The 26,224-nt window shown below is 40.3% G+C and overlaps 2 protein-coding genes across 4 annotated transcripts in view; one reads left to right on the forward strand and one right to left on the reverse strand.

Moving 5' to 3' along the window:
• Nucleotides 1-19,229, forward strand: part of LOC144506374 (pyruvate dehydrogenase E1 component subunit alpha, mitochondrial) — a 33,449-nt gene extending 14,220 nt beyond the window's left edge. The window contains exons 2-11 of one of the 2 annotated variants that reach the window (XM_078232399.1): nt 4,372-4,440; nt 5,747-5,920; nt 7,056-7,182; nt 8,503-8,594; nt 8,752-8,844; nt 9,830-9,985; nt 11,142-11,213; nt 13,287-13,354; nt 15,120-15,228; nt 18,711-19,229. In XM_078232399.1, coding sequence (XP_078088525.1) covers nt 4,372-4,440; nt 5,747-5,920; nt 7,056-7,182; nt 8,503-8,594; nt 8,752-8,844; nt 9,830-9,985; nt 11,142-11,213; nt 13,287-13,354; nt 15,120-15,228; nt 18,711-18,875 — 1,125 coding nt within the window. In that variant the 3' untranslated portion in view covers nt 18,876-19,229. Of the gene's footprint in view, nt 1-4,371; nt 4,441-5,746; nt 5,921-7,055; nt 7,187-8,502; nt 8,595-8,751; nt 8,845-9,829; nt 9,986-11,141; nt 11,214-13,286; nt 13,355-15,119; nt 15,229-18,710 lie in introns of both variants that reach the window. The other variant, XM_078232398.1, reaches the window with a different exon arrangement.
• Nucleotides 19,230-20,576: 1,347 nt separating this feature from the next.
• The window catches only part of map3k15 (mitogen-activated protein kinase kinase kinase 15), a 134,468-nt gene continuing 128,820 nt past the window's right edge, over nt 20,577-26,224 (reverse strand). For both annotated transcript variants that reach the window (XM_078232396.1, XM_078232397.1), the window contains exon 28: nt 20,577-22,597. In XM_078232396.1, the coding sequence (XP_078088522.1) occupies nt 22,534-22,597 (64 nt within the window). In that variant the 3' untranslated portion in view covers nt 20,577-22,533. The remainder of the gene's footprint in view (nt 22,598-26,224) is intronic.

The raw sequence follows: 26,224 nt of genomic DNA on the forward strand, positions 1-26,224 counted from the left end.
GGTTTATTTGGTAGCAAACGCCACTAGCTTTCGGAGCGTGCTGCTCCTCCGTCAGGTGGAGTGGGAGATCTCCGAAAGCTAGTTGCGTTTGCTACCAAATAAACCTGTTGGACATTAACCTGGTGTTGTGAGACTTCTTACATTGAAAATGGAGGCAGAGATTGAAGAAGCAAAGCACCTTTATATTAGTACAGTTTCAGTTTGTACAGCTTTGTTCTAATCCAATATTTTGTGTGGAAAATTGGATAGCCACAGAAGTGGGTTTGACTAATTTCTGTCAATTCTCATTGGAACCCATACAAGATTATATTCTTTTTAGCCCATACATGCTATAGTACCATATGTGGTTCCTGGGGTGGCTTTAGTTGCAGGCAGTGTTTGCAAACTTGACTATAGTGTACATCAATAGGTGTACTTGGCATGTGTTCTGTATGCCTAAAGTGTTAAATATTTGTAAAATATTCTTTTAATTAAACTGAGAAGTGTTAAAACTGAGTGATCAATTCCCTTTAGTATTAAAAAAAGCAGTGCATAATACTGTTTTTCAAAAATGTAATTCAAGTTGCAATCATTTGTGGTGTATTCATTCAAATGTAATGTCGGTATGGAGCACATTTGTTTTTCCACAGATACTAAACTTATGCCAAGCCTCACAGTAACTTGGGATATTTTGTTAGATATTATTTCATGGGGTGTGGGTGTCATTGGCTAGGCTGGCATTTATATCCTTCCCTAACCTCTGCCCTCAAGAAGGTGATGGTGAGCTGACTTTTTGAACTATTTAAGTATTTATTTTTTTTTTTTTTTTAGGGATGTGAACGTTGCTGGCTAGGCCAGCATTTATTGTCCATTCCAAATTGCCCTTGAGAAATTGGTGGTGAACTGCCTTATTGAACCGCTGTAGTCCATATGCTGTAGTTAGGGAAGGAGTTCCAGGATATTGACCTAGTGACAGCGATATATTTCCAAGTCAAGATAGTAAATGACTTGGAGGGAAATCTCCAGGTGGTGGTATTCCCAGGTAACTGCTGCTCTTGTCCTTCTAGATAGTAGTGCTCGTGGGTTTGGAAGTTGCGGCCTAAGGAACCTTGGTGAGTTGCTGCATCTTGTAGATGTACACACAGTGGTCACTGTTCGTCAGTGGTGGAGGAAGTGAATATTTGTAAAGGGGTAGAAATCCAGCTTTTTTCTGGAAGGCTGGTGCAATTTAGTTTCTAGTCAATGGTAAACCTCTCCCCCCCCCCCCCCCCCCCCAGGATGTTGATAATAGGGCATTCAGCGATGGTAATACCTTTGAATGTCATAGGGAGATGGTTGGGTTCTCTCTTGTTGGAGATGGGCACTTGTGTAGTGCAAGTTTTACTTGCCACTTACCAGCTCAAGCTTGAATGTCCAGGTCTTGTTGCAGATTGACATCGACTGCTTCAGTACCTGAGGTGACATGAATGATACTGAACATTGTGTAATCATCAACGAACATCCTCACTTCTGCTCTTATGGTGGAGGGAAGGTCATTGATGAAACAATTGAAGATGGTTGGGCATGGGACATTATCCTGAAGAACTCATATAGCAATGTCCTGGGGCTTCAACTACCTCCTAAGCCAAAAGGTGAAAGCCATTTAACAATGGTACTGATTGAATGTGATGTTTTTGGGAAACAGCTTTATCTCTCCCCAGCCTGTCTATGGTCACCTTATATTCAAAAGCTCACAATTTTTGGGGAATTGTTTGATTCATATGGGATTGTTTCAGGCTGCCAAACAATAGTGTTTTATCTGCGTGCATGTGTGATAAGGTAGAAAACATGAGGCATTAAGTGACAAAAGCATTGGTGTAAGGCAAAAGGGAGAATTAATGGAACGAGGAGGTGTCATTGATAGAATCACGAACAGCTGTTGCTGAAAGAGAAAAGCAAGAAAAAAGCAGAAAAGGGAAATAAAAATGAGGTAGATGTTAGGGTCCACCACTATTGAACTCGGTGTTGAGTAATTGAAAAATAACCTGCAGTTCCTCAAACAGCATTGCCTGGTACTGAACCTGCTTGAAACTCGTTCCCTCTGCCTCCCACTCTGAAGTGAATTATAATCTTAGCCTTTCTTTGGGACTACTCTGGATCAGGAGTACTCCTCGGATGATCACTCTCACTTAAGCTTGAAAAAGACATGCCCCACTGACAGTTAAATGGGTTTGAAGAACTGATCTACCTGAAGGAAAGGAAGCACCAGAGAATATTACTGTCCTCCAGAAGCCTTTTTAACATGTTTTAGCTGGATTCTAACAACTGGCTCCGGGCATCTTTCCTCAATAATGTATCTCTCCATTGAAGAATGTACAGAGATGGGTTCTTGAGTTTGGGTGCAGAAGATGCTTTCTAAATTATATGAAACTTTATTAAAGAACCAAAATTGCAATTCTCTTTAATAGTAATTGTAACATTGATAGTTCTAGGAAAAGAAAGTATGATCTTGTTTGTAATAGAGAATCCAAGTCTTAATGCTACAGAGATATATTTAAGAGATCCATCAATATTTAAAATAGTATTTACTTTAAATTCTCAAGTAGAAAGTTACCAAAACTAGCAAGATGCCTTTAGCCCAACGAAAAGGAAAACTGTCATCACTGAAGCAACTCTGCTTTTACGTTGCGATCCGCTGGGTGAATTCATGAAATCTAAAAACCCTACTGACTGGTACCAGTATTTATACCATAGAATAACTGAACCAGCAGGAAGCAGGTTGAGCATTCATGCTGGTCAACATCCTTTGTTTTTGTCAACATCTTTCAAGGAAACAGGATACTGAGAGGTTAGGATAGTGGTCGCTATCCCACTTCCAAGATTCAGTGGCAGGTTATTTAATGGCATCCGTAAAGTTATCAGTTGAAAGATTGTAGGAGCTTACAATTTATTAATGCCTTGCTGAGGTGCTGTAGAGTCAAGTTCCTGTTTTATTTCAGGCCTGTCTCGTGTTAGAGGGTAAAACACATTCTATGCCACAGGACGTTGGTGTCATTGCTGTCTGTTGTGGCTGAGTTGGTAGCACTTTCACCTCTGAATCTGAAGGTTGTAGATTCATGTCTCCTCTGGAGCAAATCGTAGCACGCCTTCAAACAGAATGTGTTCTCCTTTATGCCCTGACCAATATATATCCCTCAAAAAACACCTGAAGACAATGCTGGAAATACTCAGCAGACCTGACAACATATGTGGAGATTAACATTTTGTGTTGAATGTGACTATTCTTCAGAACAGAGTCATATTTAACTTGAAACGTTAACTCTGTTTCGCTCTGCACAGATGCTGCCGGACCTGCTGAGTGTTTCCAGCTGTTTTTATTTCTGATTTCCAGCATCTGCAATCCTAAAAGTAGATGCTATTTGTGGGACTGTGCAGTGTTTGAACTGGCTGTTGCTTTGTCTACGTTGCCTACCCTCAGTGACTATCCTTCAAAAAAGTACTGTGCACTCTATGAAATTGCGAAAGAGACAGGAAGGACTGATGCTGTGACTCAATATAAATGCAATTTCTTTCATTAGAATATTTGCTGCAATAGGGATAACTTCTGGTTTGGGATTTCCTTGACTTTGAGCTTGCATTAGAATTTAAAGCTGACGTGTATCTACGCATTTGACAGATTCTTGCCAATAGTGGTATCGTCTTTCATGTCACAGCATGGGCACATCAATTCATTGAACAGTGGCATCTGAGTTCATGCTAGAAAACATCCTCAGTTTTACAATGCTTCTTACCCATTTCTGAAGCAGAGATGACAATTCTGGGTTTCAGGGCTGCTGTTTTAGAGTTGGTTTTGTTTTTTGGACTGTTGAATATTCAAAAGTATGTAATTGTGGGTCCCAATCTCACTCTGGGTCTTGAAGAAATAATCTTGTCTGAGGCTTCAGTGCTGTACCGAGAGGTGTGCCATACTATCAGGTTAAAACCAAAGTCTATGTTCGTTCAGTTGGCTCATGTGCTACCTTTTGAAGCAGAGCAGGGAATTCTTCCGACGTCCAAGCTAGCTTCATTGATTCAACACAACTAGAAGCAGGCTTACCATGCACTCAGCATTCTGCGTTTAGGAACTTCTTGTGTCATGTTCACCTGTCTAATAATGGTGAAGTAACTCCTCGTGTGTAAAACTTGGGGGTGATTGTGATCAAGCACTTTAGTTAAATTCAGTGCAGGTCTTTTAAGGTAATGCTATTCCACTGTAATAAACTGCTCCATTCACCAGTGGCTTTGCTGGGAATGCAAGATTGCTGAATTTGCGCATCTATAGATGCTAGTTTGTTCTTTCTAACACACCCTTATGCACTTCGCCATGGACTTGATTTATTTTTTCTTTACAATTCTGTATTTAATTTCTTCCAGCCTACCAAAGTTGTAGTGGGATCTCGCAATTATGCCGACTTTGCATCTGAAGCAACATTTGATATTAAGGTAATTTTTCATGAATATCGCCCCTTAACTGATTATTTATAAAATATTAATTCTGCTTCGAATAAAGCCTTGCGCTTCTTTATTTGAATAAATTGGAAAATTAGAGAAAAGAATCAAGTTAATTTGAAAGCCAGCCTACACTATATAGTACTGTCAGGAGTAAATTGCTACTTTGATTTAAGAAAAGACCTTAAATTTTAAATGGAGTATTCCACATTTACTCAATTTAACAAAAATTTTGCAATATTTTTCCAATCAAGGAAACATTATACAACATTTCTGCTATATGCTTTAGTGTTTGTATGTTCATTTTAACCTTGCAGAAGCATAGAAATGAATTGGTTAGGACATCTGTCACTTCCCTCAATTACCGTATCACCATATTTTGTTCAAGTATTGCCTCATTAGCCATTGTGCCCCAGAAAGAACTTGCCGAAATATGCATTAATTGGAGTTCAAATTGTTTTGTGCTATAATTTTCTTTTGCATTTTCTGGGGCATGATGTTAGTAAAAACAGACAATGCAAAGAAAAAGTTTGTGATGACCTCTCATTAACCTTAAAAAAAAGTTACTATGCATTTGCAACTGATTCTAATTTTATTTCTTGACCAGTCTGATTTGAATAGGTTAACAGTTTAAGTGCCAACTAAAATTATCAAATACTTCACAGGACGTGATTTTTCCTGTGCCTCCATTTAGGAATAGCCTGTTTACCTTCTTCATAATGTGTGTGGAGAATGGGTGCAGTACAAGATAGCCCAAATAACTGTAGAACCACCATGGGGAGAGCAAGTGGAAAATTAGAAAATGAGGTTAAAGGTCCACCTGGGGGAATATGTTTAATCATTTTGGCACATCCCAATAAGGTTGCATCAGATGTCTGCCTGTGCCCATTTGTCTCACCCTCCGTGTGCTTCATGAAGAAAAAAACGATGAAAAGATATGTTAGCATATTCTAATGTTTTTAAAAATCCAGGAGTTATTGGGTCACTAAGTAAACAAGTCCCCACCAATATTTCTGCTGAAGCTTTGCTGAGTAATAAATATTTTTCCAAACTCCATTGATATCAGCATTAAAGTGACTGATTAAATCCAGTGCACTACATAATTCGCTTTAGTCTAATTCCTATATGCTCTGATACTCTAATTATCCATTTTCCTCGATTGATTTAGTGATGCCACAGTATATAGAACGTCTATGGGTTATGTGCACATTATTATTTCAAGAAAGTCTTTGTTTAGTGTTTTCTGCTGTAATTATTGCTGCCTTTGAATGTTTTCACAAAGAATTGTTTTTAAATATAGAAATGCAACTTGCATCGTCTTGAAGAAGGTCCTGCCACCACAGCCGTCCTGACCAGAGAGGATGGCCTTCAATACTACCGCACAATGCAACTAATTCGCCGTATGGAGCTCAAGGCAGATCAGCTTTACAAACAGAAGATCATCCGTGGATTCTGCCATTTGTATGATGGTCAAGTACGTATAGTAAAATGGATGGGAATGGCTCCTTCAATGAAATGCTTCTTTTAACTATAAAGTCAGGTGTTTAGTCAGAATTAAAAATGAATTCTCAGATCACAATTCTATATCTTCACAGTAATTGCTGTTTAAAAAATCAATGGGGAAAATTTGCATTGTTGGATATTTGTAGAAGAATAGCTTTGATACACTTGTTTCCAATTGTGCTATAAATATTATACATTGGAAATCTCCCTCCTACACTATAGATGTTGGAGTCCTATCAACATGATTTGAGTTTAATTCATGGTATTTAATAGCCATCAAACAGAGGTTCCGCTAAAGGGTAAGTTTGCAAATCTAAGTTAAGTTCCTCACACGAGAACAAGCTCATGGAATTGACCCTTCCCATCTAACCCAGGACGAATGACCTGCCAATTGTTGTTGACCTTGTGATATGATCTGGTTGCTTGTTGTAAGCACAGAAACGGTGCTGATGAAATGTCATTATCCTGAAACATTAACTCTGTTTCTCTTCCCAAAGGTGCTGCATTACCTGCTCAGCATTTTCTGTTTTTATTTCGGATTTTTGGCACCTGCAGCATTTTGCTTTGTATTAGAGATTGATTGTTGTATTGTGAATTTCCTTATTCATTTGCTGCACTCTCACTGATTATACTGTTTTTTAGTCATTTTCTAACTTTTTATTTGTTTCCATTTTGCTTTTTGCTCTTGCTTATATTTTCTTTCTCTTTTTAACTATGCAGCTTCACATTCTGCTTAAACCTGTGGTCTTTGTTATATCTGTATTGGTAGTGTTGATCTGAACTGTTTGCTTTGAAAATACTGTAGTGTAAAGTTACCGATTGAAGTTGGTCACTGTAGTTAACCTTAATATTAAATCATGCTGGGCCAGATATGAAGTCTATGCTATTTCAGCCATTTGTTCCATTATGCTCTGTACTTTCTAAGAATGCATTGTAGAATCGCTATTCGGCGTACTTCCAGTAATACTTGGGTGCTCACATTTGAGAGCCAGTCTGGATGACCTGTCTAAACACAGGCAAAACCCCTAGTGATCTGTTGTGAAAGTGCTATGTTGGATTATGACACACACTAACTCAATTCTTAAGTGTTGCATTTCTTATTGCAGGAAGCTTGTTGTGTTGGAATTGAAGTTGCGATCAAACCAACAGACCACCTGATAACAGCTTACCGGTCTCATGGCTACAGCTACACACGTGGGGTTCCTGTCAAAGAAATTCTGGCCGAGTTGACTGGCAAGTAAAACTATGATTTGCAAAATTTGCAATAATTCATAAGATCATATGAAATAGGAGAAGGCATTGCCCATTACATCATCAAGCCTGGTCGCAATTAGTATCAGCTATTTGTATTAAACTGTCAGTCAGAACCTCCTTTCAGAAAGTCTGCTTTCTCACACACGATATATCACTTGCAATACAGTGCACAACACAATAGTTCTTCACAATCTTCTGATATTCATTACAGAATAATTTAATGTATTTCACGTAGTCTGTCTGTGTCCCTCTGGTAACTTCCTCCTCCCCTCACCACAGCATGTTGCGCCTGTTATCTAAGTATCATCTGCAAACTTTCACACTGTCTTGGCACTTGCAGCAGCTTTGTTTAACATCATAAGGTCAGAAGTATGGATCATCGCTGATGACTGCACTATTAGTGACTCCTCAGATACTGAAACAGTGCAAGCCCTGATGCAGCAAGACCTGGACTACATTCAGGCTTGGGTTGTTAAGTGGCAAGTAATTATCATGCGACATAAGTACCAGACAAGGACCATCTCCAAAAAGTGAGGACAACCATCTCGCCATGACATGAATGGCATTCCCATTGCTGAATCCTTCACTGTCAACATTTGGGGCAGGGGAGTTACCATTGACCAGAAACTGAACTGGACCAGCCATATAAATGCCATGGGTGCAAGAGCAGGTAAGAGGCTGAGAACTCTATGGTGTGTAATTCACCTGACTCCTTTTCTACCATCTGCAAGGCACAAGTCTGCTGTGTGATGGAATATTCAGTCCTTGACTGGATGAGTGCAGCTCCAGCAATACAAGACGTTCAATACCATTCAGGAGAAACCCCACTTGATTGACACTCCATCCACAAATATTCACTCCCTCTACCACCACAGTAGCAGCAGAGTGCACCATTTACAAGATGCACTTACCAAGGCCCCTTCGACAGCATCTTTCAAACCAACGACCTCTGCAACCTAGAAGGACAAGGGCAGCAGGCACGTGGGAACACCACCACCTGTATATCCCTTCCAAGGTGTACACCATCCTGACTTGGAAATATATCACCATTCCTTCACTGTCGCTGGGTCAAAATCCTGGAACTCCCACCCTAACGCACTGTGGGTGTACTTATACCTCGGAAACTGCAATGGTTCAAGAAAGCAGCTTACCACTATCAAGGGCAATTAGGAATGGGCAATAAATGCTGACCTAGGCAGCGATACCCTCATCCCATGATATTTATTTTAAAAGGGATATCATGACTATAATATTCCTGGTTGCCTATGCTCATAAAAATGATGTATTTACTCTCAACAGGTAGACGTGGAGGTTGTGCTAAAGGCAGAGGTGGCTCTATGCATATGTATGCCAACAATTTTTATGGTGGCAATGGCATTGTCGGTGCACAGGTAAGGATGGATCTCTCTATATGATCACATTAGTTCAGATACTGCTTTTGATACAAAATGCTGTGTAGATAAATAACATCCAGTACATAATATAGTTTTTTTAGATGGAAATGCTTTGGCACAAAAAACCTGATTTTTCATTATTTCTTTGAATTAGGTTCCCCTTGGAGCTGGGATTGCACTGGCTTGCAAATACTTTGGAAAGGACGAGATATGTCTATCTTTGTATGGTGATGGTGCAGCTAATCAGGTAAAGTACGTTTTCCATTTGGTTATGTATTTGTGTAAGTTGGCAGGTAATGCTGTAGTATATCAGCACAAAGAGCAATGTGTCAATACATTGTACACTAATATGGTAATAAAATATTGACATCTGGGTATGTGTGTGGAGATTTTGGCTATGATTAACAGAAAGAAGCCAAGATTACTGAATTCAGCTTTGATTATAATATGCTATGTACTTTAGAATGCATCAGATGTGTTTATACTGGGTCAATTGCAAACCAGAAAGTTCATGAAGTGCTAAGTTCTCCAGTTACTGGAGTATCCAATCTCTGGACCTGGAGCCTGATGACAGTTTTCGCTGCCGAAGAAGCTGTCTTTTCTGCACTTGTTATGTATTTGTTATGTATGTGAGCCTAGAGGTTGGTAAAGGCTGCTGTCAGTGCTGTTGCCTTATTATTCCGTAAATTGTAAATCAGAAAACAAGATCTGCTGATGTTAGCAATTTGAGGCACATGTAAATTATAGGAATCCGTCAACTTAGTATGCGGCTGAGGTTTATACGTACACATCGATACAACCAACATAATGAAACACGGCAATAAAAGCAGAAAATGCTGGAAAACCCCATAGGTCTGGCAGCATCTGTGGAAAAAGAAACAGAGCTAACATTTTGAGTCTGTATGATTCTTCAGAGGTGGACAATTTGGGGTAAGGGATGCACTGGTGCTTGGCTCGCACTGTAGCATTGTTTGGAGACACTGGTGAGGAAGATTTTGTATAAGTGCACTGGCTCATAGACCTATTTTGTTAATTGTGTAATATTCTATTTATTGAGTTTGAGCCAGATTTTGAAGGAATGAACTTTATAGATTTTCTAAATTTCACACTTGGTAGGATCTTTTGAGGTGTTACATGGGACTGTGAAAGTCAAGGGGCAATGGCACTGGAATTTTTACTCAAATACTTATTTTGTCATTAAATCTCCTGCGTTATTTATATTAATCTTTTAGGGCCAGATTTTTGAAACTTACAACATGGCAATGCTATGGAAGTTACCCTGTATATTTATCTGTGAGAACAACAGGTATGGCATGGGTACCTCCGTGGAAAGAGCAGCAGCCAGCACAGACTATTATAAGAGAGGTGACTACATCCCTGGCCTGAGGGTAAGATACCCTGACTCATTCAAGAATACTACACAAGTATTGTAAATAAGAGACTGTTTTATTTGCTTTGCAATATACATGCTATTTATTTTGTACCTAGAATGACAATGTCACTTTTATTCCACGACTGGCTAGTATTTTTAATATTATACCTAATTACATTTAAAATTACAGAATATCATATGGGCCCTCAGTTAAACAACAGTAATTTTAAAACCCAAAACATTTTTCCTTAAAAAACAAAGGGATAAATTCTCAATGTTTTGTGGCACATAAACTCTTTTGTTTTTCTTTCATTTAAGCTCACCGTCTCATTAGATGTGAGCAATTCCTCAGAGTCATTGACTCTAACAAAAGATGTTTTATCTGGCCACGTAATACATTATTCAATAAGCAGATTGTTATTGAGCAATGCCACTTACTAATATATGATAAATTGTGATATCTCTTCCTTGATACCATCAAACTGCATCAAGTTCTGTTGGTGATGGGTCTAATTTCAATCACAATGCTGATGTACACAACTAAGGCCTGCATCGTAAATAATGCATTTTCCTGGATTGACGCATGTCAACATTTTGGTTGACTCTTAACTGTTGTCCGAAAAGGCCCTGCAAGCCACTTGGTTGTCAAGCTCACCACTTTCTTAAGGGCAAGTAAAATTGGACAATAAATAATGGCTTATCAGTGACATTGACATCCTGTGAATGAATTTACAAACATACTTGTAGAAATCGTAGTTACCATTGTGTTCGGTTGGGTAACCATTGTGCAACATTCTGTGCAAAATTTTATTTCCTTCCATACAATTTTTGACTGCGTGTTATCAAAGATGTTATCTAACATTGGTTATCAAAGTGCTTATGTTTTAACTGCTAAAGGCAGTGTGGCATTATAGTGTCTTGGTGCACACTGCCGCAAGGCAGCAGGATGCCATCTGGAACTGACTGTTTGTCACAGTGTGCAGCAATTCTAGAAGTGTTAGCCATACCCTGCAGATTACTGTTAGAAACAGCATTGCCGTTATCTCCTGGCAAAGGAATAACATGAGAACACGATATGGGAAAAAGGAACAAAAACATTATGATTCTTTAGGGTGTCTTTGCAGCTGTACATATGTCATACATGAATCTATCTTACACAATTCTGTTTACAGGTCGATGGCATGGATATATTATGCGTTAGAGAAGCAACAAAGTTTGCAGCAGAGCACTGCAGGTCTGGAAAGGTAACACAAATTGTCATGACTGGAATATGTGAACACTACTTTATGTTTTAGTTATAAATGGTTCACTTGTTAGAGTTGTGAAAAACATTAAATTTTCTAAAATATTTAGTTCAGAGAATGTAATTTGTGCCAGTTGGTCTATCAAAACAACTTGTGATTACATGACACGTGCGAGTGTTCAGGAGCAAGTGTGAATTACTGCAGAGGTTTGGACATAAATCTTGAGTGTGATTTTGTAAATGTTGAGATTAGCTTCATCGTGTTTAATCCCCACTGCCATCTGTTAACTTTTGTAACTTGAAATCTAGATTAGCCAAATGCATCCTTAAAAATTGATAAAGAGATTCGGGACTACGAGTCAATTGTTTCATATGAAATGTTATAGGGAGGTATAGACCATAATAGGTAATAAAAGCGGATGTTGGAAATCTGAACTAAAAACAGAAAATGCTGGGAAAACTCAGTCTGTCTAACAGTATCTGTGGGAGAGAAACAGAGTTAATGTCTTGAGTCCAGTATGCTCATTGGTCATGAAGAGTCACATTGGATTTGAAACATTAACTCTGTTTCTGTCACAGCAGATGGTCACATAGGTTTTTCCAGCATTTTGTTCCTATACCATAATGGGCATCTAGTATAGCTACAAGGCATTCATCTCACTGAAGGATTTAAACAGAACCATGAACCATTATTGTTACTTAATTGAGCTTACATTAAGATCCTTGAATTTTCTTTTGTATGTCTGAATTTTTTCATATTGACTAAGGATTTTCTAAAGATGGTTTAATTGCATTTTATTGCTGGTTAGTCTTAATGATGAATGGTTGTAACCACTGCACTTTGTAGTTGATGACACTCATCCACTAAAAGTTGACCTAGTGATAACTCAATTGACCGTGGGAAAATAAATCAAAATATTCTATAAAGAGATTATTTTACAATCTGGAATTGGAATTTTAAAGGAATCTAAGAAATGTGTATGTACTTAAGAGGAATTGCAAAGTGAAAATAACCCAATAGTTGGAGGAGGATGTATTAGAAGTGATAACAGCAATAAAGTGGTCTCAGCATTCTTATGGATTATGATATATCATCGGGGGGAGAGGTACAAAAGGGTCCAGAGAGGCAATTTTTTCATGCAGAGATTGGTGAGTGTCTGGAATGAGCTGCCAGAGGTAATAATAGAGGCGGATACAATTTTGTCTTTTAAAAAGCATTTAGACAGTTACATGGGTAAGATTGGTGTAGAGGGATATGGGCCAAATGCAGGCAATTGGGACTAACTTAATGGTAAAAACTGGACGGCATGGACAAGTTGGGCCTAAGGGCCTGTTTCCCTGTTGTAAACCTCTATGACTTCATATGAATGCTTCAATGAGGTGAACGCCTTGTGGTTGTTCCAGGCAACTATTATGCTCTATATCTTCCTATGTATTGGAATGATCATTATAATGAATAGTTTGGGGCGGCACAGTGGTTAGTACTACTGCCTCAGAGCACCAGGGACCCAGGTTTGATTCCTGGCATGGGTCACTGTCTGTGTGGAATTTGCACGTTCTACCCGTGTCTGCATGGGTTTCCTCTGGGTGCTCTGGTTTCAAAGAACAAAGAAAATTACAGCGCAGGAACAGGCCCTTCGGTCCTCCAAGCCTGCACTGACCATGCTACCTGACTTAACTAAAGCCCCCTATCCTTCCGGGGACCATATCCTTCTATTCCCATCCTATTAATGTATTTGTCAAAACGCCCCTTAAAAGTCACTATCGTATCTGCTTCCACTACCTCCCCCAGCAACGAGTTCCAGGCACCCACCACCCTCTTGTAAAAAAAAATTGCCTCGTACATCTCCTTTAAACCTTGCCCCTCGCACCTTAAACCTGTGTTTCCTCTCACAGTCTGAAAGACGTGCTGGTTAGGTGCATTGGCCATGCTAAATTCTCCCTCAGTGTACCCGTACAGGTGCTAGAGTGCGGCAACTAGAGGATTTTCACAGTAACTGTGTTGCAGTATTAATGTAAGCCGACTTGCAACTAATAAATAAACTTTTAACTTCTAGCATTTGTTCAATTTCAGGGCCCCATCTTGATGGAACTGCAAACTTATCGTTATCATGGACACAGTATGAGTGATCCTGGTGTCAGGTAAAGACAAGTTGAATCTCAGTGTGATATTGAAACCAGTCGATTACACTCCAAGCATCAACTTTGAACCAGATATTGAGCCATAGAAAACCTTCTGATTTATGAATGGATGTTCAGTGAATCATAGACACCTGTATTGAGTTGATTGCTCAAGGTCCAAGCGTTGAGGGGTTGCAAAGCTGTCATTGGTCCTTTCTTTGCTATTTTGTATCTTGTGTACTGAGATGCCTCTCTCCTGTGCCTGTGCTCAGTGGAGAAAATAGCTGCTGGGACGTTAGAATATTGAACATTTGTGTGTGATGCTGAATAAACAGTATTGCAGTTTCATGCCAGAAGGTCAGAGCTACAGATGTAAATAGAAGCTACTGATAGATTTTGGAAATTATAGAGGGATGTACTTTAATATAAGCTTAGAAGAAATACAGTTTTGAAATAATCTGAATGACAGAATAAGTTTGCTTCTAATTATTTGCTTTAAATTGCACCAGCAGCTTCATTGTGAAGGAGATGTGTGAACAAGGAATTAATTTTTGCAGAATTGCTCCTTTGTTTACTGGTCACTTTTGTGTGAAGAAGAATTGCACCGAATTCTGAGATAGTGCTGTTTGTATTTGGTACTTCTATTGTACTTGTTTTTGAAAAGGAAAAGTGTCTTCTGCTAAGTTACAGAATAATACTCAGGAGGAGGATATTCAGCCTGTCGTTGGATCTTGAAGTGTCGTCCAGTTAATCCCACTCCTTTGCAGTCTCCCCACATATTTGCAGTTTTTTCTCCTTCATGAATTTATCTAATTGCCTTTTGAAAGCTAAATTAGAAAGTGTTTCCGCCACCCTGTGTCATCCAGTTATCTCACTCCTCTGCTCTCTTCCTTTCATATACTTGCAAATTTTTCTCTTTCATGTATTTCGCTAATTGCCTTTTGAAAACTAAATTGAACGCGCTTCCACCGCCCCATGAGGCAAAGCACTGCAATTCCTACCATTTATTGGTGTCTTTTAGTCACATTTTATTACTGTTTTGAATTTCTACTTGGAGACAATAAACAACATTTTGAAATGCAGCTTTTAATGTCACATCTAAAAGTTGTACTTCACAAACCCACTGTTTCTGATGGTAATGCTAGTGGAATGGAATATCATGTCACAGGAAGGAAGTTCAGTTTTTTTCTTAGAAAGCTACTCCCAGTCTGCCTCTAGCCAGTAAACCTAAAATATAAATTATTGACAAGAACAACTGAGAGGCTCACATACAGGTAACATATTTAAATAACCATTGGTATTGCGGCACATCTCATGTAAATATATTTCCGCCTCTGCTGAAGTAAACTTGTTTTTAATGTTAGGGTGTTACGCTAATCCTATGCAGCAGTGGAAAATTCTAAATCAAATTTGAAAAATTAAGCAATTTGATAGGTTCAAAAATAACATCTCCATAATATTCCTTCCAGTTATTTCTTCTGCTTTGTGGCTGCACCAAACCTTTTTTAATCTCTACTGATTAGCTCCACTTCTCCAACAGTGCACAATTTCTCCTGGTTTTCATTCTGCAGATTAAAGTTTACAAAATAACTTGTAATGAGTGATGGGTTAACTTAACCAATTCAAAGATGATCGCAATTTTTAAGCATTGAGCAACAATCCCTTAAATTATTAAATTATTTCTCTCTTCATTGGGATTTAGTAAGTATCAGATATCAAGAACAAAAGTTGATGACCTGCAGCATGTTGGAAAGAAATGGTTTTGATTGTACTTTGATGCATGCAGTTACCGTACCAGAGAAGAGATCCAGGAAGTGCGAAGTAAAAGTGATCCTATTACCATGTTGAAGGAGAGGATGTTGAACAATAATCTGTCCAGCGTGGAAGAGCTGAAGGTATGTTCCTGTCTATGGCCTTTGCAACTGGTTTGAATGCGACAAATGATCACAGAAGACTTTGATTTTAAGTGACATAGTGGTTAGCACTGCTGCCTCAGTGTCAGGGATTCAGTTCTCGGCTTGGGTCACTGTCTATGCAGGGTCTGCACGTTCTCCCCGTGCCCCATGGGTTTTCTCTGAGTGCTCTGGTTTCCTCCCACAGTCCGAAAGACGTGCTGGTTAGGTGCATTGACCATGCTAAATTCTCCTTCAGTGTACTCAAACAGGTGCAAGAGTGTGGCAACTAGAGGATTTTCACAGTAACTTCTTTGCAGTGTTAATGTAAGCCTACTTGTGACACTAACAAATAAACTTTAAAATAACAGATTGACTTTAAAATAACAACTGAATAGTTGTCAAATTTGCCTCCATGACTGATTGCACTTCAAAAAGTGTTTTGAGATATTTTTACATTAAAGGCACTAAGTAAATTCAGATATTATGAACAAGCATTAGAACAAAGAACAGTACAGCACAGGAAACAGGCCCTTCGGCCCTCCAAGCCTGTGCCGCTCATTGGTCCAGCTAGACCATTCGTTTGTATCCCTCCATTCCCAAACTGCTCATGTGACTATCCAGGTAAGTCTTAAACTATGCCAGCGTGTCTGCCTCCACCACCCTACTTGGCAGCGCATTCCAGGCCCCCACCACTCTCTGTGTAAAAAAACGTCCCTCTGATATCTGAGTTATACCTCGCCCCTCTCACCTTGAGCCTGTGACCCCTCGTGATCGTCACCTCCGACCTGGGAAAAAGCTTCCCACTGTTCACCCTATCTATACCCTTCATAATTTTGTACACCTCTATTAGGTCTCCCCTCATTCTCCGTCTTTCCAGGGAGAACAAGCCCTGTTTACCCAATCTCTCCTCATAGCTAAGACCCTCCATACCAGGCAACATCCTGGTAAACCTTCTCTGCACTCTCTCTAAAGCCTCCACGTCCTTCTGGTAGTGCGGCGACCAGAACTGGGCGCAGTACTCCAAATGTGGCCTAACCAGCGTTCTATACAGCTGCAACATCAGACTCCAGCTTTTATACTCTATACCCCGTCCTATAAAGGCAAGCATACCATATGCCTTCTTCACCACCTTCTCCACCTGTGCTGCCACCTTCAAGGATTTGTGGACTTGCACACCTCTGTGTTTCTATACTCTTGATGGCTCTGCCATTTATTGTATAACTCCCCCCTACATTAATTCTTCCAAAATGCATCACTTCGCATTTATCTGGATTAAATTCCATCTGCCATTTCTCCGCCCAATTTTCCAGCCTATCTATATCCTGCTGTATTGTCCGACAATGTTCATCGCTATCCGCAAGTCCAGCCAACTTCGTGTCATCCGCAAACTTGCTGATAACACCAGTTACACCTTCTTCCAAATCATTTATATATATATCACAAATAGCAGAGGTCCCAGTACAGAGCCCTGCGGAACACCACTTGTCACAGACCTCCAGCCGGAAAAAGACCCTTCGACTGCTACCCTCTGTCTCCTGTGGCCAAGCCAGTTTTCTACCCATCTAGCCACCTCTCCTTGTATCCCATGAGCCTTAACCTTCTTAACCAACCTGCCATGAGGGACTTTGTCAAATGCCTTACTGAAATCCATATCGACGACATCCACGGCCCTTCCTTCGTCAACCGTTTTTGTCACTTCCTCAACACCAATTTGTAAGGCACGATCTCCCTCTTACAAAACCATGCTGTCTGTCACTAATGAGATTGTTCCGTTCTAAATGCGCATACATCCTGTCTCTAAGAATCCTCCCCAACAACTTCCCTACCACGGACGTCAAGCTCACTGGCCTATAATTACCTGGGTTATCCCTGCTACCCTTCAGCAACTCAGTTGGCCAGTTTGAATTCAGCAACTCAGTTGGCCAGTTTACTCCTATCACCCTTTCTCCATTGTACCAATTTGGAAAGGATTTTTAGATCTTGGAGGTAGGATGAAACAAGCTAACTTAAAATTATATCTTCCTAATTGGGTCTTTTGTGCGTCCAAGTGCTGTACTGTAATAGTCTGACAGCATCTATGGAGACAGAATAGAGGGAACAGTGGTTAACTCTGCTGCCTCACAGCGCCAAGGACTTGATTTGGGTGACTGTGTGGAGTTTGCACGTTCCCCCTGTGTCTGCGTGGGTTTCCTCTGGGTTAGGTTGATTAGCCATTCTAATTGCTCCTTAGTGTTAGGGGGATTAGTAGGATAAATATGTGGGGTTATGGGGATAGGGCCCGGGTGGGATTGTTGTTGGTGCAGGCTCGATGGGCTGAATGGCCTCCTCCTGCACTTAAGGGATTCTATGATATTCTATGAATAGAATTGAAGAGAATATATGTTAAAATTCACAGTGGCTTGCAGTCAGAGTCATTGAGGTATACAGCACAGAAAATGAGCCTTATACTGCAGCAAGCAGTAAATACATTGGATATTTTTATGGCGGAGGTAGATTCTTGTTATGCAAGGAAATCAAAGGTTATCGAAGATAAATAGGAAATTCGAAACACACGGATCAGCCTTGACATTGAATGGTGGAGCAGGCTGAAGGGTCCCAATTGCCTACTTCACCTATTTCCTAAGTTCATATATATGGATGTTTCGAAAATAGAAATAAAATTTTTAAAAATGCAACATGAAGCAAGGAAAAGAATACTGGGCAGGTTCATTTGGTCAGTCAGCAGCTATAAGAAAAGATAAATATTGTGTGTGTGACTTGAAAAGGGTAACTTGTTTTGAATGTTGCTTGTCCTGCTGTGCATTTCCAGCACTTAATTTTCTCCAAAACAAAATAAATTGTTTGAAAAATTAGAATCAAGCAGTAGCTTGTATGTATGAAATGTATGTAATGAGGATGAAATTGGTCTGCAGAACTAACTTCAATATGCTTGGTAGCCTGTTTTGCATCACAATCAATTTTCCTTCCCGTTAACCTCACTGAGCTCATTTCACATTACTGGGATAGACCAATATCATTCAGTGTGTGTATGGGTAGTGAAGTAAGGATCTATCTCTAGTGATGATGCTCCCTTTCCGCACCATTTTACTGCTCAGTAGTCATAGAATCCTACAGTGCAGAAAGAGGCCATTCGGCCCATTGAGTCTGCACCAACCACAATCCCACCCAGGCCCTATCCACATATCCCTACATATTTACCCACTAACCCCTCTAACCTATGCATCCCGGGACACTAAGGGGCAATTTAGAATGGCCAATCAACCGAGCCTGCACATCTTTGGACTGTGGGAGGAAACCGGAGCACCCGGAGGAAACCCACACAGACACAGGGAGAATGTGCAAACTCCACACAGACAGCGACCCGAGCCGGGATTCGAACCCAGGTCCCTGGAGCTGTGAAGCAGCAGTGCTAACCACTGTGCTACTGTGCCGCCCCAATTGCTGTGCAATGTTTTACTTGGAGCACTTGTGTTGTTTTATAGGAAATTGATGCTGGCGTCAGGCAAGAGGTGGAAGAAGGAGCACAGTTTGCCACCACTGACCCTGAACCACCCCTAGAAGAGCTGGCTTACAACATTTACTGCAACGAAGCAGCATTTGATGTTCGTGGCACTAATCCATGGATCAAGTATAAATCTGTCTCCTAAAAGTAAAAAGTGTCCTTCGAATCTGTTGCAACACCGCCTACAACCAACATGCACGTTCTCGATGGGATCTGAAAGTCGGGTTCATAAAAGATAAAACTTTAGTTAAACAAAACTGCATATAAAGAAATTAGGACTTTTTTTATTGTTTGAATTTTTCTTCAGTTTTTGATGTACATATACAGTTTATTAACTAAATGTATCATTTATGTTCCATGATTTATTTACTATTTACCATCTTGCACTAGTTTGGTTATTTTTAATTGAGGGTGTTCGTTAAGCTGATCAGAGCTGCTGATACTTGGTTGATAGCTGCAGTGTCTGACATCAGTATAATAAAGGCGTATCTCAAAATTAGATGGTATTGTGGAATGGTGGCTTTGTGAATTTTAATTAGAACTCCTTTATTTTTCAGAGTCTAGATAAAAGATGTGTAAAAAGTTTGTAGGTGTTCTAGGGTGTAACGTTTTCACTAAATCTCCCTCTATCCCAATGAACCTAACTCTCAAGGATGCTTCTTACTGAACCAGTGCAACACATTAAGACCAATATGTATTTTTATGACCTATTTTACTGCAAAGTTATGGCCCTTTTTATCTAACAGCAGCCGGAGGAGGCCTACATTCTGTTAGGCTGGGCTGGGTTCTGACTCGAGCCCCAGAAGTGAGAGAGCCACCATGCTGACATCAACAGATTTATTAGTTCATCAAGATTCTATAGGCTTGATATTATGTGCAGAACTGCGCACATCAGGAATTCAGGTATGAAGGTGTAGGAGCCTTTTTTAGAGTCTATATATTATGCTGGCTTTCATTTCTCTCTTTTAGATAGCTACAAGGGTACGATGGGTATAGAGGGATATGGGCCAAATGCGGGCAATTGGGATTAGCTTAGGGGTTTTATAAAAAAAAAAGGGCGGCATGGACAATTTGGACCAAAGGGCCTGTTTCCATGCTATAAACCTCTGTGACTGTATGTGGGGGATTTCCCCTCTTGGTAACAGCTCAGCTAACAGATGCGTGGAGACAGTACTCTGGTAAGAGCCGTTCTTTATTTTCCAAGCTTGGTCAGCGTACGAGGGAAAGCGATTTGGATAGTTCCAAATCAACTCTGAAATTACATTAATTCTACAATTATACAATTTTCAAAGCTATTTGCCCACCCCAGCTAGGTATGAGCCAATCATTATAAGTATAGGTTATATACCTTGGCCAATGACATCTACACCTGGGCAGCATGGGACTGCGTGATCAGCTCGTGAACCTTAAGGGTCTTACTCATAGTCTCCTGATATTTCCCAGACTTCCCTACCCAGTCTCATTGGTTCAATGTGTATCCCACTCATAAGGGCTGGCTGGAGACTGATATTTTTTTTTCTTTGTTCAGCAGCAGTATTATGTTTTAAACAAAGGTATATGCTTTTAATACAAAATATTTTCAAAAATAAATGTCTAAATTCTCCAATAGTGGTTATATGTACCTCTATGTAAGCAATATATTTTGGGTGCTTTATAACTCTTTCTGTATCATATCTACTCCGATCTTATCTATTCCACTCTGCTGATCTTTGGTTCCAAGCCATTCTGAATCCCCATACAGAGGGTTATGAACACTGATACACAAAAGATGCAGTAGGGGCACAGCGATAGCTGTGTCTAAATTCCAGATATGTTGATGAGTCAGCCTGTATTTAGTTTGTAAAATCTCAGGTTCAAAAAATTTAGTGATCCCGTGTGACACCTGCAATGTTAATGAGCTTTTAATTTAAGGTTTAACAAAAGGAAAACGTAGGGTCATAGAGAGAGAGTGGGTCAATAACTAGTTTCGGATTACTCGATCAAAGAGCAAGTATAGTGAGCAACTGGCCACTTTCTGAATTGCAAGATGCTGTGGCACAGTTGATGGAACTGAAAAATGTTCTCACATAAAGTGAATGTTCTGTATCCACTACATTAGACATGACTTGTGGTGTTATTCAGGCAGTTCAGAGTCTTAACAGCAAGTTTTTAAAGAAAAAAACTATTTAAATTCTCAACTTTTTTTCACAAAAATATTAACCCTCTGGCTTATTAAATGGCTTACCCCAGTCCAACGTCGGCATCTCCACATTATTAAATGGATCCAATATTCTCCAACACACGCAAAATGGATTCTGGTTCAGAATGTGAGAAACACCAGTGATGTTGGGAATTGCATTTATCAAACTCAATTGTAGGGTAATACTTTTAACTGGGTGGTTTCCAAGCCATCTAAATTTCATAAATGTCCAAGAAATCACAAACTTTTCTCAGAAACCTCTGCAGGAATGCAAACTTGCCTGGTGACCTGTGTCCCATCAGCAAAACAATTGAACCTTGTGCAATAGTTTTCAACCTAAGAACCCAAGGATTTAATTGTGATTTATTATTTCCTGGAGGAAAATAGTGGGAGGGGAGGGGGATGAGGCAATGGAAATCTGGAATTATTTGGGGGGAAAAACTGTTGAGGACAGGATTGAATTGTACATTTCAAAACCTGAGTTTGATAGATTTTGTTAGGCAAAGATTATAAGGTAGGAGTTATCAGACAGATCAGCCATAATGCAAATGAATGGTAGAACTAATTCAAGGGCCTGAATGACTTAATCCTGTTCCTATGGTGATAGCAGTAATTATTCTTAGACCACACCATGTAAAATGTTTATTTACAATTACAGACAAAAAAAATCAAGTATGAAAAGCAGAATATATCTATGCATACAATATAAATAGTCTTTGGTAAGATAAATGCCCTTCCTGGGAGTGGCATCAGAAGAATATGAAACATTCAGATCACATTTTTTCTGACTGGAAAATTCAGCATGATATTTTCTGTAATAACATTGTAAATTATTGCTGAGGCTAGCATTGACATGGAGACACTGTTGTCTGGTCACTTACAAAATGTCAAAGAATTAATGGGCATTCTTTTCATTGTTGAATTCATCCATTGAGAGACTGAATCATCATTACCTTTCTCGGGTCCAAATAAAATAATGGCTTCTGTGAGCCAATTGGCAAATTGTTTCAGCAGGTCAAACATGCTTCTTGCATAAACTCAGTTTGACAGTGCAGAAATTTCATTACACACAATGATTCACTGCCACAAATCCTGACCGGATATCCATGGCTAAATTGAGCACAAATCTTAACAAATAAACTCTTTCCATCAATGAAAGGTCCCGAGCTATTGATTTGCATCCAGGAAACCAACTTTGGATTTATTGGTCAAAATGTGCAACCTGTTAATTAAAAATGGTAGTTCAAAAGCCATGGCATGTTATGCACTGACCATCATGGTTTGGGAACTATAACTGAATTGGCACTTAGTGATTGTCTCATAGTGCTCTTTAACTGAAGGAGACAATGGGATGTGTCAGAATGAGTCATCTTAAAGTTTAGCTATTCTTAGATTGTTTGCCAATCAATCTCAGGTCATACAGATATCTGCTATGTAACTGTATTGGGTGATGATTCTCAATGTTACTTAGCATTAGAACACACACTGTACCCAAGGACTGTGATGGCTGATTAAAACTCTGCAAAAACACAAACTCAAGACAGACAATAATTACTCCATATAATAGCTGCTTTGGTCATTTGTGTTTTGAAAATATCACTGTAATTACTGTTCTTGCTGTTAGTCAATCCTTGGTTGTTTTCCTGAACTTTAATATACCATTCCAGATTCGGCAAATAGGTCCTCCTCTAAAACATGGAAAATAACAGTTAGGTCCTAGTCCATGGGAACATTTGTTCGATAGGACAGAGCATTTAATACAGTGTATGTAAACACACCCACACTTGCCACCTCCTTGAACTAGTTGCAGTCTTTATGCATTTCTGGCCTCTGTGTGCACACCTCTTCATGAGCCTCAAAAGCTTGGGGATATTTTCCATCTCTTTTTCCATGCTGCTAACCATTTTATGCATACTTCCTGATGATAGAATATGTGAACCAAACAAATCTATAGTAACAGCTACTGTTCAAAGGACAAAGTACAGTGCAGCATGAAACAGGCCCTTCGGCCCACCAAGTCTGTACTGACACAGATGCCTCTCTAATATTTTCTTGTCTTGATGTGGTTTATATCCCTCTATTCCCTGCCTATTCATGTATCTATCCAGATGTCTCTTGAACGTTGTTATAGAATCTGCTTCCACCACGCCTCTGGCAGCAGGTTCCAGGTATTCACTACCCTTTGTGTAAAAAATCCTACCCTTTACATCTTTTTTAAACTTTCCCCCCTCGCTCTCAATCTATCACGCATGGGGTGGCACGGTAGCACAGTGGTTAGCACTGCTGCTTTACAGCTCCAGGGACCTGGCTTGGGTCACTGTGTGGAATTTGCATGTTCTCCTTGTGTCTGCATGGGTTTCCTCCAAAGATGTGCGGGTTAGGTTGATTGGCCATGCTAAAATTGCCCTTAGTATCCTGAGATGCGTAGGTTAGAGGGATTAGTGGGTAAATATGTAGGGATATGGGGGTAGGGCCTGGGTGGGAATGTTGTGGTCGGTGCAGACTCGATGGGCTGAATGGCCTCTTTCTGTACTGTAGGGATTCTATGATGATTCTATCCCCTGAGTAATTGACCCTTCAACCCTAGGAAAAAGACTGACTGTCCACTCTATCCAAGCCTGTCATAATTTGTAAACCTCTATCAGGTGTTTCGCCCCCCCGCCAAATCCTCCGATGTCCCAATGAAAACAATCCAAGTTTGTTCAACCTTTCTTCATAGTCCACAAACCAGGCAACTTCCTGGTAAATCTCTTCTGCACCCTTTCCAATGCGTCAAGATCCTTCCGGTAGTGTGGCAACCAGAATTGCATCCAAATATGGCCTAACCAAAGTCTTATACAGCTGCAACGCGATTTTCCAGTTCCTATACTCAACACCCTGGCCAATGAAAGCCAGCATGCCATATGCCTTCTTGACCACCTTGTTCACCTGAGTTGCCATCTTCAGGGAACTGTGGATCTGCATGCCTACATCCCTCTGTATGCTAATATTTCTAAGGGCTCTACTATTTACTGTGTACTTTCCTTCTGCAGTAGACCTAAATTGCATCACCTCACTCTTGTCCAGGTTAAATTCCACCTGCCATTCTCTCGGCCCAAGTCTCGAGCTGATTTGTAATCTGCTGTATCCTCTGATAATCCTCCTCACTATCCGCTACTCCCCCAATTTTTGTATCATCTGCAAATTTACTAATCAGACTACCTATATTTTCTTCCAAATCATTTATATATATATATATATTACAAACAATGGAGGCCCCAGCACTGATCCCTTTCACTGCTACTCTCTGTATGGCCAAGCCAGTTTTGTATCCATCTTACCAGCTCACCTTGGATATTGTTGGTGCAAACATTAGCTAAAACTGCCCCTTCTCAGTGGAAAACAAAAACAGCAAGTACAGAAACTCAACAGTGATTTCAAGAATATTTTCATCTCAGTTTCAGAAGATTTATCAATCAAAGAACAAAGGACAAAGAAAATTACAGCACAGGAACAGGTCCTTCGGCCCTCCAAGTCTGCACCGACTTAACTAAAACCCCCTACCCTTCCGGGGACCATATCCCTCTATTCCCATCCTATTCATATACTTGTCAAGACATCCCTTAAAAGTCACTACCGTATCCGCTTCCACTATCACCCCCGGCAACGAGTTCCAGGCACCCACTACTCTCTGTGTAAAAAGATCTGCCTCGTACATCTCCTTTAAACCTTGCCCCTCGCACCTTAAACCTATGCCCCCTAATAATTGACTCTTCCACCCTGGGAAAAAGCTTCGTCCATGCCTCTCATAATCTTGTAGACTTCTATCAGGTTCTCAACCTATCCTGGCCTGGACGGGGAAGAATTTATAAAATGCGTACAGGAAGATTCTTTGGAACAATATGTTGACAGTCCAACTAGAAAGGGGGCTATCTCAACCTCCGTCGCTCCAGTGAGAACAAACCAATTTCTCCAATCTTTCCTCATAGCTAATTCCCTCCATACCAGGCAACATCCTGGTAAATCTCTTCTGTACCCTCTCCAAAGCCTTCACATTCTTCTGGTAGTGTGGCGACCAGAATTGAACACTATATTCCAAGTGCGGCCTAACTAAGGTTCTGTAAAGCTGCAACATGACTTGCCAATTTTTAAACTCAATGCCCCGGCCGATGAAGGCAAGCATGCCGTATGCCCTTTTGACTACCTTCTCCACCTGCATTGCCACTTTCAGTGACCTGTGTACCTATCAAGCGTCTTAAGGGTTCTGCCATTTACTGTATATTTCCTATCTGTATTAGACCTTCCAAAATGCATTACCTCACATTTGTCCAGATTAAACGCCATCTGCCATCTCTCCGCCCAAGTCTCCAACTGATCTATATCCTGCTGTATCCTCTGATGGTCCTCATCGCTATCCGCAAATCCACCAACCTTTGTGTTGTCCGCAAACTTACTAATCAATCCAGTTACAGTTTCCTCCAAATCATTTATATATAAATGGTTAAAAGAAGGACAGGACTGGCAGCTGAATATTCCGGGGTATAAGTGTTTTAGGCGAGACAGAGAAGGAGCTAGGAGAGGTGGGGGAGTAGCAATGCTGGCTAGGGAGCATATTACAGCGGTACAGAGGGTGGACAATTTGGAAGGGTCAGGTAACAAGTCATTGTGGGTGGAGCTCAGAAACAGGAAGGGTGCAGTCACTATGCTGGGGGTATACTACAAGCCTCCCAACAGCCCATGGGAAATTGAGGAACGGATATGTAAGGAGATTCTGGACAGGTGCAGAAAAAATAGGGTTGTTGTAGTGGGAGACTTTAATTTCCCTTGTTTAGACTGGAAATCGCTTAGGGCTGGGGGCCTGGACGGGGAAAAATTTATAAAATGCATACAGGAAGGTTCTTTGGAACAATATGTTGACAGTCCAACTAGAGAGGGGGCTATACTGGACCCAGTACTGGGGAATGAGCCCTGTCAGGTCATCAAAGTTTCAGTAGGGGAACATGTGGCAAATAGCGACCACAATTCTGTAAACTTTAGAATAGTAATGGAAAAAGATGAGTGTTGTCCTATGGGTAAGGTGCTGAATTGGGGGAAGGCTAACTATAGCCGGATTAGGCAGGATTTGGTAGCTGTTGTTTGGGAGAGGCTGTTCGAGGGTAAATCCACAACTGGCATGTGGGAGTCTTTTAAGGAGCAGTTGATAGGACTGCAGGACAGGCATGTGCCTGTAAAGAGGAAGGATAGGTAAGGTAGGATTCAGGAGCCATGGATAACCAGTGAAATTGTGGGTCTAATCAAAAAGAAAAAAGAGGCATACATGAGGTCCAGGCAGCTAA

The sequence above is a fragment of the Mustelus asterias genome, chromosome 17 (genome assembly GCF_964213995.1).
Source record: "Mustelus asterias chromosome 17, sMusAst1.hap1.1, whole genome shotgun sequence".
NCBI classification, from domain to species: Eukaryota; Metazoa; Chordata; class Chondrichthyes; order Carcharhiniformes; family Triakidae; genus Mustelus; species Mustelus asterias.